General features: G+C 40.9%; 1 protein-coding gene across 5 annotated transcripts; it reads right to left on the reverse strand.

Annotated features, from left to right (window-relative positions):
* Positions 1-7,546: 7,546 nt before the first annotated feature.
* LOC110985078 (MFS-type transporter SLC18B1-like) lies at positions 7,547-19,424 on the reverse strand. Of its 5 annotated transcripts, none has more exons than XM_022245819.2 (14): positions 19,336-19,424; positions 17,486-17,794; positions 17,203-17,298; positions 16,837-16,910; positions 15,926-16,073; positions 14,531-14,599; positions 14,311-14,398; positions 13,349-13,485; positions 12,693-12,791; positions 11,936-12,027; positions 11,560-11,655; positions 10,989-11,063; positions 9,696-9,839; positions 7,547-8,824 (listed from the first exon to the last, which is right to left on the reverse strand). In XM_022245819.2, exons 2-14 carry the CDS (start codon positions 17,759-17,761, stop codon positions 8,740-8,742), a joined length of 1,479 nt encoding a protein of 492 aa, XP_022101511.2. In that variant the 5' UTR covers positions 17,762-17,794; positions 19,336-19,424; the 3' UTR covers positions 7,547-8,739. The 5 variants fall into 5 exon arrangements, with proteins under 5 accessions (XP_022101511.2, XP_022101510.2, XP_022101507.2 ...); XM_022245818.2 differs by having other exon boundaries at positions 19,263-19,395; XM_022245815.2 differs by lacking the exon at positions 19,336-19,424 and adding an exon at positions 19,038-19,222.
* Positions 19,425-20,846: the final 1,422 nt, after the last annotated feature.

The raw sequence follows: 20,846 nt of genomic DNA on the forward strand, positions 1-20,846 counted from the left end.
GTACGTTTGTGTGTTTATTTGTTCCATGCATTTGAGAAATGCAGTCAGTAAGCGTAAAAGCAAGTCAAGAAAATAAGGCGTCACGATGGGACTTGCAGAGAGGGAAAAATAACTTGTGTTCGAACTTTTCATTTGAAAGAAAACCCTTTCTTAAGGATTCGTTGACATACAGGTGTGAACCATTCAAATGCATGGAAAACGAAAGGCTACATTTGAGAAATATTCTTATTATAGATAGAGATAAAATGATACGCATCGTTTTCTCCCTACCTCAGATGGAAAGAACACCGCTATGATGGAGAAGCTCAGTCGTATAGCAAATGTTGCCAATAAGACACTAACAAATGTGATTTTCTGGTGGTATGTGAACTTGCTGGTCTGCTGGACGCCATCTTGGCCGAAAACGACGCCCATGTCGCAATGATGGCTCTCAGTGTCCATAGATGTTGCCATGATTGTCCTCTCATGCGATTGGTTGCCGCAATTGACGTCACCATAACAGTCTTCCATCGGGGAACTTTCCTCTTGAAATTCAGTATGCTACGTGATGGGTAATCCGCAATGGGATAGTGACTCAGTGACTGCAAAAAACATCAATGCTAACGTCAATTTCAGACAAACTTTGCACAAAATTAAAATCCTAAGTCCCTAGGCCAATACTGGCTCAGTGGTATTCAGAACAAAACTCGGATCACTATACATGATACATGACGCATTTAAAGACAGTTTACGCTTGAAATCAAAATTTTCACACACAACAGCATAATTTGCCATTTGACACAGCCTTCTCGCCCTCTTATCGCTTTCTTTCTTTCCCCTTCCTCAAATTTCTGGAGGCCGATATCTTTGGGCAGCCAAAGATCCCTCGACCACCGGCAAATAAATCACAAAATATTATTCAACTGTAACTCGAGCCAAGTGTGGTAGTTCTACATGCTGCCTTGGACAGGTGGGCAACAACTGGTTGAAGCAATTGCGATTTGCAGACATTCGCAGTAATTTCTATGCAAAGAGAAAATTTAAACAATCGTCAGAAATAATTATCAAGATTCGCAGCAGTACACCCAGAGTGCCAGATTTTGCGGTGAAACCAAGGTTGTATCTCCCGATAGAGAGTGTGGGTGTCTACGACGGCTGTGACAAGAGCCTGCAGAGTAAATAGTAAGATATCGAGATCGAGACGTAGATAAAGAGAGAGATATCGATAGTTATGGACTAGTAGTTTAAAACTCTAAAACCGGTTTGTAACTCTTGCAGTATTCCAGTATGGTTCTTTTCACACCATGACGTGATATTCAGGACATTGATAATTTTCTGTGAGGAAGATACTCATAAAAATGAAAACCAAACAGAAAAAGGCTGATCAACATACACCCTTTGTTTCGACAGTTAGATTTATGGAGTCAACCTATTTGTTTTGATGTGTTTGAAAGTAATTGTGCTTGACACGCTCTACACGTAGATCTTAACCATTTAGAAGATTGTATTATTTGTTTTATGTACCAATATAAAGCTAAAGTTCAGACCATCCAGACATCGAATCATTCATAGCAAACACCAGCTTCCACACGCTAATCCATTTCTACTCGGCTACACACAATGGTCAGTGCAGTGGGAGTTACACTGTTTGAATCAATACGCCAAAACCTACCTTAGAGAACCTAGAATTCCGAAGATTAGGGAAAAGATAGCTGGATTGAACAGTGTATTTTTAATACGGTTATGTTCACAGTTCTTTCGTTCTACACCGATGTTTTCTTCAGTTCATCGTCCTAGACAGGCTGTGCCCCCCACAAATTCCCGGTGACCCCATGTGCCCCCTCCACTGAAAAAAACAACTGATGAATGGATATTGAACAAGGCTAACAAACCATATGCAGCAAGGTATGAGACGGAGAGAACCCCTCTGCATTGTTGGTCATTGTCTCGCAGGAATCTGGGGAATTCCTTTCAGACATCTTGGGGGTGTGTGTGTGTGTTAAGTAACAATAGTCTGGAATGTGTATAGGGATTGGACATGTTGGGGGTACCCCTCGGTCTCATTTCTTGCTGGGTATATAACAAACGCTTGTCCGATACGATGCTGGTGCCCGCCTCGTGTGCCCTCTCACTTGCAAAATCCTACAGCTACGCCACTGGTCCTAGACCATACACGCGCTCAAAATTATGACACAACATAGTGAATCAACGTTTCAATTCATCGTTGAACTTCGGACCGTCCAACCATGGTCCAACTGAGTAGGACCGGACATATCTGGTTGTTGTTTGCCTACCGTCAATATGACTTAGCGCTGTGACGTCTGGAGTCTACGACCACATACAGAGACTTTTGCCGGGCTGGGGCCATGTACTACGGCACTAACTTTCGATCGAAAATAATTTAAACTACGACGGTGTAGGGTTTTTCGTTATTTCTTTTTATTCTATCATCATATTTTTGGTGGTATGCTTTTCTTTGTATGTGTTAAACAGACGTAAATACTTCAAAATAAACACGGCCTACGTGCAAAAATATATTTACAGTCTAATACTCTGCAGAGAGTTGTAATTGTTAGAGTTACAAAAAGGACGGTTACCAAGAATGACATATGATGCAAGATATGGGGTGGAGAGACCCCCCGCCTTTGTGTTGGTCATTGTTTGATCGGAATCTCAGGAATTCTTTACAGACTTCTGAGGGGACGTGTTAGGTGACTATCGTCTAGAGTGTGTATAAAGGGATTGGACATGTGGGTGGGGGTACCCATCGGCCCCATATCGTGCACGGTATCAAGAATGATTTTTTTTTCACCCAACAGTCGGATACCTACCTTTGCTCTGTACGTGGTAGCCTCATCAGCAACATAGGGTAACAAATCCTTTTCATGAGTGAATAACTTTATACTACAGTGAATATTAAATGGTAAAAAGTATGAATAAAAGAAGTACCAAAATTGAGACATAATTGCGATGTAGGTAGACAATAGAACTCGACAGGTGGACAAGCAGGCACCGGCATCAGGTTATCCATTTGAACCACCATTCACAGTCTCGGTCTGACTTACGGACATAGCATGCTGTCTGTCGGAAACGTTGAGTACCACCGGTTCTTTTCAGAACCCCACATACTCAAAAAAGAGATATCCATGATGCTACCGCAAACCTACCTAGTTTACACGCACAGTGGCATAAATTTGTGCCGGAGATTTTTGGGGAGTGGGGGTGGGGAAAGGTGGGGGGTCGACTTGCCTGGTCATGAAAATTTGAAAAGTGGTGGGGGAGGGAGACACCATAGGCCTATGACTCTATGTAGAAGTCAATGCTCATGGTATGGATATCTGTAATACGTATTTCGAATGGCATATTAATGGCTGTTAAACTTGCATATTTCCTTTTTGAGTGATATGGAATACATTTAAGTCGTTAGAAGTCTTAAAAATTCTTCACAAACTGGTTTAATTTTTGACTCACAACAAAAAGTGTGTGTGTGTGTGTGGGGGGGGGGGTGATTTACACCCGTGACTGCACGTACAGCGTCAAAGCATGGAGGAAGGACTTCTCTGGCACATCAAAGTGCTCTATGATCATCGCCGCCCGGTCAGACAAATAATAGTAAACATTCCAAAAATGCCTGACAGTTCCTGCAGCTTAGCCATACTACAAAACTGGATCCAGTAATATCCAAGCAATATTTGTATGTCGCAGCGACCAGGAAATAGAAAGAAAAATATCTAACATCAGATGTACTTTTGCTGTTGTGAATAATATTATTAAGATTTTGATGCACTTTTCCATCATCCATGCAATGTTTGTAATTTTATTTTGTCACTCAAAAACATCAGTTTTCAAAGTCTTTGTACGAATTGGCTAAGACTGGCCAACAACATATTGACCACCACATGACATTTAAGTTCATAACTAACAAAATGCGCTATTTCATCACAAGGATTGATTATGAAATCTCATAAAATACCTTTCTATATAATTGCCGTAATAAAAATGATTCAAATAAAACACAATACCTTATAAACAACTTGGCTATTAATTCCCAAAACAACTCCAAAAGAAAGCATTCGAAAAAGGCAATGACTGCACACGAACACTCGGGGCACACAGCTTAATACAAGCAACTGCGCAAGCATTCAATTTGATATCGTCAAATCATACCAAGCACCAACGATGGCAGGAATTCATCATCCTATACTGCAGTAAACAAAGTTTTAAGGATGCATATAACCAGTGAAAATTGAGGCGACGATCATGGGGTACAAAGGGGGCTTCTGGTTGTGAAACAGGTGGTCCGTAGCAAGCATTCGCTGCGCTGTGGCTATGAATATACCTGGCATCTCAGAAAGCGGTAATAAAGCTTGAAAGTTGACCCGTGTTAACGCGCTTCCGGAACCCTTGGATAGGAAAAATAACGTGCAAAGATTTTAGAATTTGTAATATTTTTTCGTTCAGTTACTTCTTACATAATCCAACTCGGAAAAGGGGCTTTGGAAAATATTTGCTAGTATATCAGTTATAGAAACTGAAACATCACCTGACCTTAAAGAAAAATAACTTGCCAAAAATTGACCCTCACTTCCAAAAATCTAAAATACATGAAGAACAGTGCAATGCGGCAGTCTCGTACACAGATGAACATTAAATTTAGGCCTACAGTTTGAAATTTTATAGTAGTCCGTCGGTAATAGCCGAAATAAACACACATCAAAATATTTTACACAGCCTTATAATTTATAAGTAATAAACTGAAATCAATATTCTACTTCAATTACAAAAGATTCCAATCTTTTATCTAACCTTTGCTGACAACAATTGCGTGATGCCAACTCAATGGAATCTGGAACCCAACGACTGCAGGTAGGTAAATCTTTGCAACGTTGTACAACTTCGTTTTCACGTAAGCACAGGCAGTGAAAACAAACTTGCATGAACAAGAAGACCTAGGTACGATATCGCCAGAAGTGAAAGGTCGTTAAAAAAATTCGTTTTTTACCCATCTCCATGTGACTTTTCCAAAATATTACTTGACGGAGACAAAGGTCAAATTCCAACATGAGTGTTTCATGGGGTGGTTTCAATTAGTAATTATTCTTCCAAAAATTACCGAACGTGTTAGACAGCCCTGCGTAAAATCCCCATAGGAGGACCGCGCGAGGGTTCCCGAAGCTCGCTGCGTGACCTTTTACTTGCAGGCTCTATTGGCCAGATGCTATAGCCCGTGCAGACTCCTTCTGTGTCTTTCCTCTATGGTCAAAGCATCAAAAAGCTGCTCAAGCATATCAAAACGCGGACACAATACTGCAGGCCTACGTGTGCATGTACATGCACGTTAACGTCACTTGTGCGCACGTAGGTACTCAATAAGACAACCACACAGGTACTGGCACGTGAATGAATGATCCCAAAAGGTGTCATTTTCGTTTGAATGTGCAAATACATGTACAAGGATTTAATGAATCGCGATCAGGCCAACACGAGGTCAAGACACTCACCAATCGTTGATCCCACGACGTAAAGCTTCCCAGAAGACGATGGAATGGCCCCTTTATATAGAAAAACGAGTGAAATTCCCCGGCTCAACACGCTAGTTCGGTTCAGTCTTCTATCCTGGCCTCGTGTTAGTGTCCCACTGGACTGGTCCCCGTGTAGGGACCGGTACTTTTGCTGGCTTCTGGGATCCGTGGTTGGTTTAGTTCTGCACATGCGCAAGTACCTTTTCTATTTATAGAGATGATTTTTACATCAAAAATCGTTTAGCGTCGAAGGCGCAAGATGGATAACTCCGCCCAAAAGGTGTAATTACCAGGGGCGCCATTTGAGCAAGCGATACGCCTACGCTGTTCCCTGTAATGCTTAAGCACAGGCGCACCAAGTGTACGTGCCTGCCGCGGCGCCTGCGCCTTAATGTGCATTGCGCAGGCGTATCGCTTGCTCAAATGGCGCCTATGCGATTACAATGTTTTACGTGTATTCACGGTGAAGTCTCCATCTTGCGCCGCTACGCAGCGCTATCGAGTACCAAAGTGTGACGTCAATGTGAACCAGAAAGTGCAGTGAAAACGAATGGAGTACGCGCGCGTGTTGGTTCACACGCCGCCGTGGTTCTCGTGCTAATGCCTTTTACACACTAATTGTGCGCGTGACGTATTCACTTTGGTACTCCATGGTCGAGTTCGGGCAGCCTGTTCTTGACACAGGTTTCTTGTTCTCGCGCTCGAAAGGCGGGAACACGATTCAAGAACACTGTTCTCGGAACAGGATCACACACCACATCTTCGTCAGGGGTTTTACAAGAACACACGGAAAAACTCGTGAGATTTTGATTTTGAACAGATGCAAACATGGCAAAACGTAGAGTGATGGCTTACAAAGCTAGAGACAATAGGAAATTTTGAAAAAGTGTCATTAATTATTCTTCATAACACAGAAATGAATGTTCCTGTTTAAACAGAAAAGAATTCAGCCCAGTTTTCCAAACATTAACTCTCAAATAACGTAATGATGGGACGCCGCCATGTTGCATGTCACTAACTATCAGCGAAAACCCGTTGTACGTTCCCAGCATTGGAGCGGCTGAACCAACAATAACAAATTGAGCTGTTCGTGAACATACGAGAACAAGCCGCCCGAACTCAGCCTATACGATCTATGGTTTACATAGAACCTCTCGTGTGCGTGAGAGCCGAACACGTATGAGACTCTCTTTCACTCAGTAATTACGGAAGCAGTGAGGCGTATTTACCTGCTTTTTAGGGAAATTATCCTACATAAGCAGAGGTGGATCCTGAGCCACCCCGGGGGGGGGGGGGACAAAACGATTAGGGTTTTTCAAATACGTGTATCCATGTATGGTCTTTCTGAGGTATGGGGCTACGGCTTTTTCACAATTTTGAAAGGGAGTCCGCCTCCAAAAATGACTTTCCCATTATATTTCAAAACAAGGATTGCTGAGCGAATGATCCCCTTGCCCGTAGAATCTGCCTTTAAATAGAAGCCACTGTATAATATCTCATCGAATACCCGAACAGCTTAACCATGACATTTTTAGCAAAACTTTGTAATTTATATTTCTGCATTGATGACTGGGCATAGTTTGCCAACTTAGTGAGACCGCAACTTAGTAAGTGAAGGGATATTAACCCCGACTACTCTTTGTTATCTTCTCAGTGCAGTAACTCATTGTGTGCAAAAGTAGTATTGTTCCGGTTTCAGTTAGTCGTGTATGAGTTCAGTTAGGCATGACCATCTCATTGTGGGTACGAAGGCCAATCCTTCGAAAGTCACAGGCTTGAAGCTCGGGTTGCTTTGCAATGAGACCTGCACTGTCTGGTATATACACAAACAGGCAACGAGGTTATGGTCGACGATACCGCCAGGCGTTTATGCTCGGGGAGGGAGTGGGTTGGCGATTTTCATATTCTTTCTTCCCTGTATCGTATTTGTCGCTTTGCCTTTTTCTCTTCCTTTTTTATATTTCATATTTCCCTGGCCGACAGAGCAGAACTTCCCGATCAATAAGCAATCAATATCACAACCAAATCAAATGGAAGACAAAACACAGCAACACAAAGGGACTACTACTAATACACCCGTAAACACAGCTGTTAAAATATCTCTAGGTACCAATATATACAAATATCGGCCTATTTACGAAATATCCACTAAAAAGTAAGTCTTAAGTGAAAAATAACAACTCGTTATCAAAGCACACTGCTTAGATCAGCAGTAAATTGCAGCGATCAAAGCTCAGTTACTGTTCATGATAGCAACAACCACAGGCAAAAATATTTTTAACAGTAAGCTAGAACTAAAAAAACCATGTCATATTCTGTATTTCAGTGACTTAAGTCTGATGTATTTCAGTGTGAATCGGGATGATGTACAATAATTTTTCCCCACTTTCATTCGGTTTCTAATTTCAGTCCACAGAAGGAGAAATCATGTAAACTGGTGGCCAGCATCGTGAACAATAACACGCAAATTTAAATTTTACCTATTTACAATAAATTAGCCTGCAGGAAACAATAAAAGCTATAAGCAGACAACAATATGATACCTGAGCTGTTTTCAGTAAACAGACACAACATGTTTCATTAACTGTACCATGTAACAGACTATGTCGACAATTCTCTCCAAATGTAAACACATAATAACATTCGGCGAGGTAACTTACGTATGCAGAAATTATTTTGGTGAGTTCCTTCTCTTCATGACAAAAAGGTTCAACGTTGAGGGACCCAAGCACTGCAGTTTGTCTAGTATCTATGTGTACATTCAAAACTAAACTCAGTTTATTCTCAGCATTATAAATGTACGTGCCATTGTTTCGTTGCAATTTCTCGTGATTTAAAACCGTCAATGAGAAATTCAGTACTTCGATACAGAACACTAATCCCTTCTTGTCAACTCTAGTTTACCATGTTACTTTTTATCCTCTGTTTGTGTAGTCTTGGTAATACGCCGTTTCTTGTTTTTCTTCATTACCTCTGTGACTTCTTTCAGAGTTATGTTTGTGTATATTCTTTGCAATGTATTTGCTTAATATTTGTTGTGATTCATTTAGGGGATTGAATTCAACAAGCTCTGCTTCTCGCGAGATCTCTCCATCCTATAGCCCTACTGGTTTATTTGTCTCCTAAAATCAACAGAACTTGTTTAATTATGTTAAGTGGCTTTTTTTCTATTTTAAATGAGGTAGTTGTTGATATTGTACTTTAGCTCACAGATGGACATTAAATCAACACTTTTGTATTATAAATTGTTTGGTATAAGTGATGACCTTTCGTGTTCGGTTGAGTCAGACTCCAGCTCAAGCCGTGATCTAAGTATTCGTCTCCTGCAGTGAGGTTACAATAGAGAACGTGTTGATTTTTTCAGCATCTACGCAATTGTGGCTTTACAATAGCAACAGAAAACCTTCACGGGTATTAATACCAAAAGGCAGATGAAAAAATTGGCGATCACAAATCATACCTATTTGTTAAATTGCAGCAGGCTCGCAGTTGAAAGTGAAAATGCTTTATAAGTAAGAAAAGCTTTCATTTTAAAGTCCTTGCAGGTTTGCAAAAGACTTCGAAATTTTCCAGGGAATTTCAAATCTTGCTAGCGGTACTTTCATCACGAAAACCCCGAATGCCTGAGTCAGGCTGATGAATTTACCTTAGATGAGTTACTTATATATCATGGCGGCCAAAAACATGATAATTGATAATCTAGCGTAACTGGATGCTTGACCAATCAATTGAGACTTGACTTAAGACATGACCATACTGATTTGACCCTTAACCAAAGAGACTCGATACATGACGTCCGTTTTCATATTACTTGACTGAATCGAAACTACTTCAGCTCTACTTAACAGTTGCACTTGTCCTGACTTCGAACTAGATCTCAGCCCAAATTGAGATTTTGAAATTGAGTGTCTTGACCTAAGCTGTGAGATACGACTTGGCCTAACTTGACTTAAGAGACTGGAGACGAACCAGATTGTCTTGAGACTTTAACCAAGTGACTTGAGACCTGACCTAAGCAAAGTTCGACTCGAGCGAAGCAAAGAATCTGGAAACCTCAAGAGATTGAAATGAGACTTGATCTCAGCCTTACTTGGACTTTTACCACATGTCGTGGTTCAATACTAGAGTGACTTGAAACTTGGCTTCTTAAGCTTAATTCTCACTCGTTTGTTCATTGCAGCACCATGTACTAACCCTTTTCCACACTGATACTCCCAGACTCCAAAGAGACAGACGACCAACATGACCATAAGACAACAGCCAGCAAGAATCGTCGTAGTGATTGGAAATCCAAATTGCTCTGTCAGAGCGCCCGCTATTATCGGACCTGCCATGGTTCTGTCGAGAGATAAATAAATATGCAAAAAGTGAAGCTTTAAAAAGATTAAAACCCACTGCTTCAACAGCATCAATATTTTCCACCGTCTCAAACTCGGCGTTGCTGTCATCACAACAATTTACCACTTTCGCCGCAGCAATTTGTTATCACCGCTGTTAGCATGGCAGTAATAAACAATGGAGGAAGGACACAGGAGCAGTTACAACTCTGGCATCTCAAAGTGCTAGATGATCATCGCCGCCCTGTCAGACAAACAATAGTAAACATTCCCCCCAAAAAGCATGATTACTGCTTTCAGCTTAGCAGGACAAGTGGGGCCAATAATATCTTAGCAATATTTTGTGGTGTTTTCTGAACTACAATGTATCGCAGTGACTAGGAAATAGAAAAAGTATCTAACAGTAGAGTTACTTTTGCCGTCGTGAATAATTTTTTAAAATTTTAATGCACTTTAATTGTCCATGCAATGTTTGCAATTTTATTTTGTCACTCCAAAAATCAGTTTTCAAAGTCTTTGTACGAGTTCGGCTAAGACTGGCCAACATGTTAACCACCACAGGACAGTTAAATTCACGAAAAACGAAGTGCGCTGTTTCATCACGAGGAGCAATCATGGGATCTCATAAAATACCTTTTTGTGTAAATTCCGAGGTACAAAATGATTCGAATAAAACATCAAATATTAGAAAAAACTTGGCTATTTAATCCCAAAACATGTCCAGAAGAAAGCGTTCGATGAGGCAAATAACTGCACATGAAGACTTTGGGTAGGCAGCCAAATAAAAGCAACTGCGCAAGCATTAAAGTTGACGTTGTCGGATCATATCAAGCACCAGTGATGGCATGTATATTCAACTTCCTATACTGCAGTACGCAACTTTTCGGAATGCAGATTACCAGCGAAAAATTGCGGCGATAATAATGGGGTACAAAGGGAGCTTATGGGTGCAACACAGGTAGTGCGTAGCAAGCATTCACTTCACTTTGGCTATGGACGTACTGGACATGCCATAAAGCAGTAATTGGCCAGATATTATAGCCCGGGCAGTTCAAACAACAGCAAGCACAGGCAGAACGTCAGTGGCACGTACTGAGACAAAGAGCATTAACATGACACAGGACGGCAGCTGCTGCAAGCCAAAACATACCCAAAGGCAAATCCACTATTCCAGATGCCAGATATTATGGACGTTAACCCGAGATTGTTTGGGATGCCGTACCACCTGTTGACGAAGATAACCAACGCTTTAATGTCAGTAGTTGACAAAGTATATCATTGCAGCATTTATGTCTCTTAAAACTCCCCGAACTAACATGTTTATGCCGTTCTCCCTTTTCGCTTCACCTACTATCACATATGAAGCAAGATATGAGACTGAGAGAACCCTCCTGCTTTGTGTTGGTAATTGTTTCACTGGAATCTGAGGAATTCTTTTCAGACATGTGAGGGGATGTGTTAGGTAACAATAGTCCAGCGTAGTACAGTAGTATTGGACATGTTGGAGGGGGTACCCTCGGTCTCATTTCTGGCTGGAAATACATGTATACTATCTATCTTTGAATTGAATCGCTCGGGTTTACATTATTCCTCAATGGCTGGCCAGAATGATTATACATATTGTTTCCGGAAAGACCATAGCAAGGGGCAGTCAACAGCACGAAATCAATCTTATTTCAGAAAAACATGATCTACGGTTTCAGAATTCGACTCAGACTCACTCAGCAGAGGTAAACATGTCAACCAACGTTGGCATGGCGACCAGAGCGATCACGGCGGATCCAAAAGGAATCTCAATTATTGGTATCAGCTTCGTCCTGAAGAGGGCGCAAAAGCAGGTATTAGCTCATTTTCCCATGTAATATTCCCTAAAATCGTCACTTCAGTTCCAAGAGTATTACAATTAACACGAATTCAGAAACACGGTATAAATGCAGTGTTAAGCCCCTTCTAAAACATCAAATATCTAGAAATATGTCAGTCTACAGACTTTCTGCTTCAAGTCTGTACACTTGCAGAAAGAATGGAAGTTTCTTTCTCAAATATCATTGTAAACTGACAAGAAACTGAGGGAGTCGCCAGAGGCGGGAAACTTACGGGGGGATTTTCAGCAGAGGTGATGGCCCCACTAACAAAAAGAAGACTGTGGTTCCCCACAACCCCATGACGATCATGATTCTCGTGGCTTTCTGAAACCGAAATTATCAAATCACCCCGGTGAAAATTAAGCAAGTAAAAATGGCTAGTTTGGTGTTCGAACTGCACTTACCAGTTTGGTAATTGTAAAAGGCAAGGGCACATGGAGAAAAAAGCTTTGGAAAGCCAGTCTGAAAATCGGCAAATGGTTGGCCTAATAGGGCAGACCTTACGCATGCATACTGCTGTTTTCGAATGACCTCAGAAGCACCTCGTCGAAGTCTATTAAACAGCGCCAAGCCATTTTGACTTCAGGGTTTAGAGGTCTACGTTGCAGGTAGCACAATTACACAACGGAATCTTCACTTGTTTCACAGCGATAATACGAACTAAATCTAAAATGGGCTTCAACAAATGAAGGAACAAAATTCTTTTCATATCTTACATAAAAAATGATAAAAAGATTCTGCCTATTGTGCCTTTTATTCATGGTTAATGATTCATGGTTTTACTTTTGGCCTTTTAATAAAACTGTTTCATTTTTCTCACTTTCCTCAAATGTAACATTACCCTAGCAGTATGAGTATGCCCTTAGCCTCACAATTGACAGGGGAAGCTTGAAACACAGCATGACCCGAGAAAGCAAAGATTCTAAGGCCTACAATTCCCAGCATTAACACCCCCATCGATAATGGCCCCTGCCCATCATCTAACTTACCTTTGCGTCTGCGACAGCTCCCCAAAATACGGAGGACAGCGCGTACACGAGACCAAAGCTCAAAAATACCAAGCTGATCTGTATCACTGTAAAATCAAGCTGTGAAACAAAGCAAGAATCGAACCAAAAATGGTCATGTCAACATCTTGCCGCGGGTATGATAGAGTCCAACAGCCAGGCGCAATCAATATTTCGAGACTTGGAAAGCGTCGTGTTCCTCGCCTACCTAAGGTTGCCGGTTAAGACAACTTCTTTGAAGAGAGTATAGATTTGGTAGTAATGGGAGCACCAAGGCAGGAAGATATCTAGTTTGCAATGTCAGCACTTTCTTCATACAGGTCTGTGAAAGAGACACGCAGTCTTTTGTGTGTTAGGATAAGGCAATGGGTTTGCCAAAAGTCAGGGGCTACCACATGCATAGTCGTGACCCTCAAAACTATACAATGGTAAAGTTCTAAAGTGCAACCGCTAAAGAATGACTGTGTCCGAATATTGTGGCTGGGGCTGGCGAGACCACGAGTAGTTTACAGCGGCTGCTGTAACTCTCCGTAGACCAGCTCACTACAAGTCACAGCCAGTTGATTCCGACAAAGCCAACGTCTACAGTAGGTCTGTGCTCAATCAGTATAAACTCATTTACAACTACAGCAACGTACCTCCTTCAAATGAATGGAGAGAATAGGATCAAATGATGCCATGCATACAGAGATTACAACGATGGTGAGTAAAATGATCCAAATGGCCGGTATTCGCAAAACCTGGATCAAGGAACCCGTCTCTTGATTGGTACTTCCTAAGTAAATAATATAATGCAATATAGTATAATTCAATAATGTATGCCGATAATGGGCGGCGTATTTGTTGAAAACGAAAATATGTCAATATTCCATGCATCGATACTTTTTCTTTGGTTTCAAACTCAACCCAATACACGTATATAAACCTAATACAAGCATTTCTGTGGTGAATATGGTCAATAGATTTTATACTTGATATTGAGTTTACATCGAGCAAACACGTACTTTATAAAAATGAATATCTCGTATTACAGTACACATTTAAAGAGCGGTGCGCGTCTTCGGTGTTCGTGACAGACTACAAAACAATCATTACTGACTGCTCTCATAATCTGTAACGCTGCCAGCATTTTGGCAGATTACATTGAAATTTATAATCACTGGAAGCACAACCTGAAACCGTTCATATCGAGGTCACTGTAAAAACTGCGCTTTGTGCCCATGTTTTGTGTTTGGTAATGTGCTCAAAATAATGCAATTGTTCAAATTCTAAGCGCATTCTTCAGTGTGAAAAATAAAGGGATGCAGGGAACCTTAATGACCAGAAGAGGGTGGACATAAGATAATAATTCTAAATATAAACTACACTGACACTTCAACTACAAGAACATCAGGTAACATAGGTTTATAGCTCCCTTATTATGCTTGATGCTTTTCAACCAGTATCAATGGAATGAGGTTGAGAAAGAAGTAGGTCTTTGTTGGTCATGAACCTTGATCCGTTGTTCTGGCTCTAAAATGGAAAAACATGTCATGTTTATCAGTGCACCTCATTAAACCTTTACCTAAACAGATATACGTATCATGAAAACACAACTCACCCTGTTGAGGCATCAGGAAGAAGTTGACGGCGTCGGCTACCAAAACAAATCCACCCAGAGTAAAGAAAGGAAGCTTAAAACCTCCTGCCTGTTTTAAAACATACAGTTCAAAGGGTCAACCAAGTCTGGGAACTCATTAAGAGAAAAAACCTGCAAAAATTACGTGGAAAGTAAAGTAAGTGTTTCATTACGTTACTTACGGATGCAAACTTGCTCTTACATTGTAAAGTAGACCACCGATAGCAGGCCCAACTGCGTATGACAGCCCTCCCATCATTTCGATCAAGCTCTGAAAGAAGAAAAGCAATAAAAGTACTCTGTTACCGATATGACTCAATGTCACTGTCAAGTTTTTACAAAATTTACACAAGGATCACATCGACGCAAAAAATTGTTTACCGAACCTGTAGTTATACTGTGGACCTATATCACCGCACTGGTCATACACAGATCAACTCCAATTTTATATCTACCAGACAACCATTTTCACAGCAGGCTTGCATTGTCATATCGATTTTTTACACCTTTCTGGAACCGCATCTTTTATACCGATCTGTTTGCAAATACCTTATAACCAAGTCTGTGCGCAGCCTGCCCGCTAATTAGCCTCCAACGCTCTTGCAAGCATACCGGTATGTGATCTCGTTAGTGTAAAAAGAGATTACACTTATATCCCTTTCAAAGCAAAAGGAAACCCACCCATTGCGTCATTCACGGGCCAAACATAGCGTGGTGAATAGAATCGTGGCAGTCGGATGATTTACTTGAAAGCAAAACTTGCTTCGTATTTTGCTCGACAAATATGATGTATCGGCTACGTCTATGTACATATACAATCTTCCTTCATGCAATGCGAGACGGATAGCTGGTCTGGCTCTGGTAGCTGACGACCGACATCCTGCAGTTTCTGTACACAGAGGCTGGGCATATATCTCTCGTAGCATTTGATTGGCCTTTAAGTTATTGCGAATTGAACATTTTGCACGAGAATCACCTTTCAATAGTAGTGCATGTAAACGTTTACGTGCGTTGATGGAGTACATGAACGTGCACCTGTGCACACATAAATCATGGCCGACCGGTCGAAAGAGAGCCAAAATTGAAATTGATGAAACTAACAAAGGCCAATTCGCAATAGCTTAAACATAATATGGTAACCCTTTTCAAACACTCTTTAAGATATTAAGATATGCAGCGTGTGTGGGAAAAACAATTCAAATTTTTGAGTTTAAAATACCCTTTTTTAACGTTCCGAAATGTGACGTACACAGACATCTTTCACCCCATTTCCTCCCAAATGTCACTTTTGAGTAACAAGAAACACATCACAAAATGAAATCTGAAGCTTGATTACATTACTCTGGAATAAATTCAGCAAACCTTTATACAATGCGGAAGATCTCCGCAGATGGATTTTGGTATAGTCGTTTGCTGGCTGGTGAACCATTTTAACAAGCACAAACTAAGTGGAAGGGGTGAAGTTACGTAAGAAGCGCATATCAGACACCTTGTTACATTCACCCCTGTATTAAATCTACTGATTCTACATCGATGCAATACTGATCCTGAACTCATATCGAATAAAATCTGCCAATGAGTGAGCTACAATGCCTACCACTGCCGTTCCAACGTTGTCTGGGAACGTAACAGCCATGATGGCGGCCGATGACGTGATAGTAGCCGAGGTTCCCAATCCCTCAAGAAGTCGTATGACGACACTAAAGCCCGTAAAGGTTGCCTCTGTGGGCATGTCGACAATAAACCTGAAAAAAGTTTTCAACTTAATACTTAGCCAAACAAAAACGTAATTTTACATTTCCTCCATAATAACTCTAACAATAATAATTTTTCCGTAACCCTTTTTCGCAAGTGGGAGTATTGTTGATTTCCATTTTTCAAGTTTATTTTAAAAACTTAACTACTTTGAAATGCATCTCCAGGCAAACCACCAAGCAAACTAATGTTAAAATTACATTAACTTGCCAAGCCCATGCATAGTATCTTGATCACTGCATTTGCGTTTTCATGAAGAGACGTAATGTCGGTATGCCTGTCCCTTAACCACGTGCAAAACGTAGTGCCTGGAAAGGCATAGAAGTACGTTAACTATTTTTTTCACACACGTACGCGCATCTTTGATGCATTCACAGCCGGGTGCCCAAAACATTGGTGCCGTTTCCTTATTGAAACACATTGAAAAGAAGGGCGTTAATTCAGGACAATGTGGATTTTTGTTTGCACGAAGTGATGTGCATCTTTAGTAATTAATTTCGGGCAATTTAACCACTGCGTTCAATAGGTTCACGTAAAAGTTTAGCTTTCAGAGAATGATGTGATCAGTAACAATCCCCACCCTTATTGCATAAGGTTGCAGCAATTTGCACTCTCAAAATTGGAGAAACTTCTCTTGCATTCATACTGACAACAGTTTACTCTTTAAAATCAATGTGTTTCTTTGTGTAAACAGCGACAGTAAACTTTCACAATATGACCCTCATTACACAACGGAACTGCAGGACTACTTACCCAAATAAGACATTACAGCCACCGGTGACAAACGCTCCAGCCAGAAAGACAAACTTAGCTCCGACAGTTGGTATCTACATTGCACAACAATACCATGTACATGTATTAGCAGATACTGTACTAGACATACGACTACAACTGATTTACTAAAAGAATATAGTTTGCAAACAAAAGTTACGTCAAACTTAGCACTGATTTGGTGAACACGTGGCATTAATGTGGCTAATTAAGGCGACGCTCTCATAGACAACTTTCTTTTGCCTAATTGCACCAAAGATTGACATAAGCCATTGATGACCAATGCCAACACAGGATAAAACCTTAATTATCAAAAGAAAAACTGTTCTCAAGATGAAAACCATCTACAATTTTGCCCCAGATTGGCGATCCGATTGCAGCTGAGAAGGCAAAAGCACCAAACACAAGGCCAATTACAGTCTGAGATACGCCTCTTGCTTTTGCCTGCAGGAAAAATCAACAAAAAAGCCCAGTGTTAACAACTTAATGTGTATAAGGTTACAGTTGAATGAACATGTTTGGTAATTTTTTGCACTTGCTGTAAGATGTAGCTCTGCATTAGTTAAAAGCCAAATTCAGTTGGTCCATTTTGTTCAAGGGGATGTATCTCCGTTCACTATAGTAAACTTACCTCAATGGGGTAGAAGACAGATATTATAGCGAAGGCCATCATGTTTGCCAACGCAGCCAGCGATGCACCAGCAAACGTGGCTTTCTGGTGGAATGTGTACTTTGTCCGCTCTGGCTTGTCTTCATTCTTGTTATTAGAGCTGTCACTGAGTCTGTCTGGGCCCTCCCAATTGGTCGAGGAAGTGGGCAGGGCTTCAATGGGAGGAAAATCTGGTCCTGTATTTGCGTATTCTTGCCTTGTGTCATCGTCATCTTTGTCCTCCTTATGCTGTTCCATAATATTGTTATATGGCTGACAATTCACAAATTGCTAAACAATAAAAGAGACAGACACCAATTAACTATTTTAATATGCCTATATAAAGATAAACCGACATGTCGTTGTGAAATTGTTTCCAAGGGGAAGGTCAGTTTCTAAGTCAGGAAAATACATTTAAGACAATTATATATACATGTATATGTAAAAATACATGTATGTACAAATAGCTTCCAGTGGCTTCGCGTATTTCTAATATTGCTACAGCTTCGTTCATCCATCCAAGCAGTTAAAAACCGCTTGAGAGAAGGCTTAACAGTGAGATTTTTCAGAACGTATAAGTCTTTTGCCGCGTTTTATTTAGTTACGATGTCAAATGATACGGAGGTAGTCAGTAGACTGGACCTTGTGTAATGAGACACAGATCCACGGATATACTTACAGAATTGCAAGTCATTAATCCGTGTGACTTGCGACCCTACGGTTCGGCAGTGGCTTCGTAACGTTATGGATTTTGGAATGCAGCTCTGATGTCAAATCAGGGTATATTTACGTTAAAAAAAACACATTCTCCACCAAATCCTCCCCAAAGCCGTCAAAACTGATGCATATCTCTTTAAATCTTCTGACTGTGGTTTTAAGACTATAAGACTATTTCTTTAAAAAAATCGAACTTTTACTCATTACCCTGTCATTCTCCTGATGAAAAAACCCAAACGCATCGCACATTTTGCGTGCATCACACAGTGCATGTAGGAAGTTAGCTTGAACAAAAAATGCATGGCACGTGACGTCACACCTAAATTCCCCCAAATCCAAGTCGTCTGTAGTGCTTGAAATCTCCACAAAGAACTTTGCGCAATACAGCAAAGGGTCCGATCAGAAGGCATCGAAGTACCATGTGACCAATTAGTTTCACCGAGATCAAACACTGTTATCGTAAGCAAGCATTTGGTTAGTAGACACTTCATAAGGCTCATTTTTGTATGACGTAATGACGTAATTATTAACGGAAATGATGGTCACTAGGATACAGCTGCGACATGGGTTGCTCTCGTTTTGCGAATTCGGTACACTATCGGACGCAAGCTCCGCGTTTTCTTCACTATCGAAAGTTACAAAGCTTCCGAGACGTGTCAATGTCAATATTCTGTGCGACACAGCACAGTCCGATCACATAGTAACTTCCAAGGGCCAGTCCCATGTGAAGACCCCGCATTGCGAAAAAGCTATTCGGGTGTTTTCGTCAAAAGAATGGCTGAGAGGGAGGATTCAAACACCCATAGCGTCACCGTACCCATAAGAAGTAGTAGGGTTGCAATTCACAAGGTGTAGTGAGTGATTTACAGGTCTGTAAATACATGTAGTGGACTTGGAGAAGCCGACCACACAGGCTAGGCCAAGGCCTGGTAGTGGTAGTCGTGCATTCAGGCTTCGTTGCGCGTTCGGCACACCTTGACCTACGCAACGTCGTGAAGCTTATTTCCCCCCGTAAATGCTGCACATGTCATGAAGTACTTACATTTTATTGGATTTGAACTACACAAAAGGCAAGCCCATTTCAGTCTTTGTATGGCTCTAGTAACAATTCTCACCACTAAATCAGTTGACGTAGACTGCAACGACGCGGTAGAAAGCACATGTGCAAAGGTCACCTGCTGACTTCAGTGCGCCCTCAATAAAAAAAATTCTAATAGTACTAGACTGGTTCCCTGCCCCTACTATATTTCTGTTATTTCTTTGGGATAGAGAGATTTTGTCGGGATCTGCACAGTGGAGTCACGGTGAATTGATGCAGAAAATGGGGATGAGGGTGGGGTGGATGAGGGAGAAAGAATTGTCGGGCTATGGAAAGTTGCCAAGCTGCGGGGGGGGGTAGTACTGAAACCCTATGACACAGTATAGGGGCCGATCGATGTTCATCACGTAAGCCTACATTCGGATTATTCATGAGGAATCTTACATCAGCACCTTTTGAACTGTGTTTGGTTGTTCCTGTTTTCTGATACGAGTGATATACATGGTGTCCCAGAAAAAAACCAAACCCCGAGGAAAGGGGTTAATATGCCCAAACCATGAGATATGATTATAATGCATAGGAATCTCCGAAAAGTAGAAGCAGTATTCTTTCTAATAATACCTTGATGGTATCCCTCTTGTCTTGCATGACTGAACACCATTGTCTTGAAAATGGGGCATCTGAACTCAGTTGTAACACTTTGGATAAACCCCCCGAAAATTGAAAGGAAAATGAAAGAGGACATGTGGAACATCATTTTTCTGTGCAGCCTGAACACCTGTGAGAGTTGTGAGTATTTTTAAAATATTTGTGAAGTATGGGGATTTATCACTGCTGTCTATGGGAATTTATTTGTAGTGGTGCACCCTGATGGAACGTGGCGGGGAATTGACCTTTTTCCCAGAATGCCTTGGCGATTACACTGCAGCGGTTGATTCACCTCATTTCGAGGCTTCCCTTGCTTGTAACACTGGTGTATTCAGGAGAACTAATCGAACGCACCCACTGTACTGCACGCGCGCAGACACTCGTATTATTAAATACCCAGGTAGAAATTTATGAAAAAAGTAAAAGACTACTGAAACATGTCAAATTGGTTTCCCAGACAGATTATTTTATCGAATATTGTTCGTGAATGCCTTCTTTGTTTATTAATTAAATCGTAGCTGCAATCAGTTTTCTAAATACCAACCAGTTTCAGTTAATTTATTTTCAAATTTTGTTTTACTATTTTCGGGGTATTTTTCTGCCTTTTTGGTAGTGCAAATAAGTACTTCCACATTCATGGGCAAACCTGTGATGTCATTCCAGGAAGAAAGCCTCAAAATCGCATCAATTTATACACAAGAAGTCCTGAATCTCCGTAAATTTTCCTGGACTAAATGTACACGAAACTCTCTTCCCTCATCACAGCAACAGCGCGCCCTCAGAATGTCCTGGAAGAAATGGATAAGTTTTAGTGTTTAAAAGGTGCACTTTTCCATAGGGCCTACATTAAACCAAATACGAATGTGAAAGAGGTTTCATACATTAATGAAGAGTAGAAGAGTTGCAGAAAACTTGTGTCTAAGAAAAAAATCATGCTCA

Source organism: Acanthaster planci, unplaced genomic scaffold (genome assembly GCF_054643075.1).
Source record: "Acanthaster planci isolate LZ-2023a unplaced genomic scaffold, COTS_SCS Contig116, whole genome shotgun sequence".
Classification (NCBI taxonomy): Eukaryota; Metazoa; Echinodermata; class Asteroidea; order Valvatida; family Acanthasteridae; genus Acanthaster; species Acanthaster planci.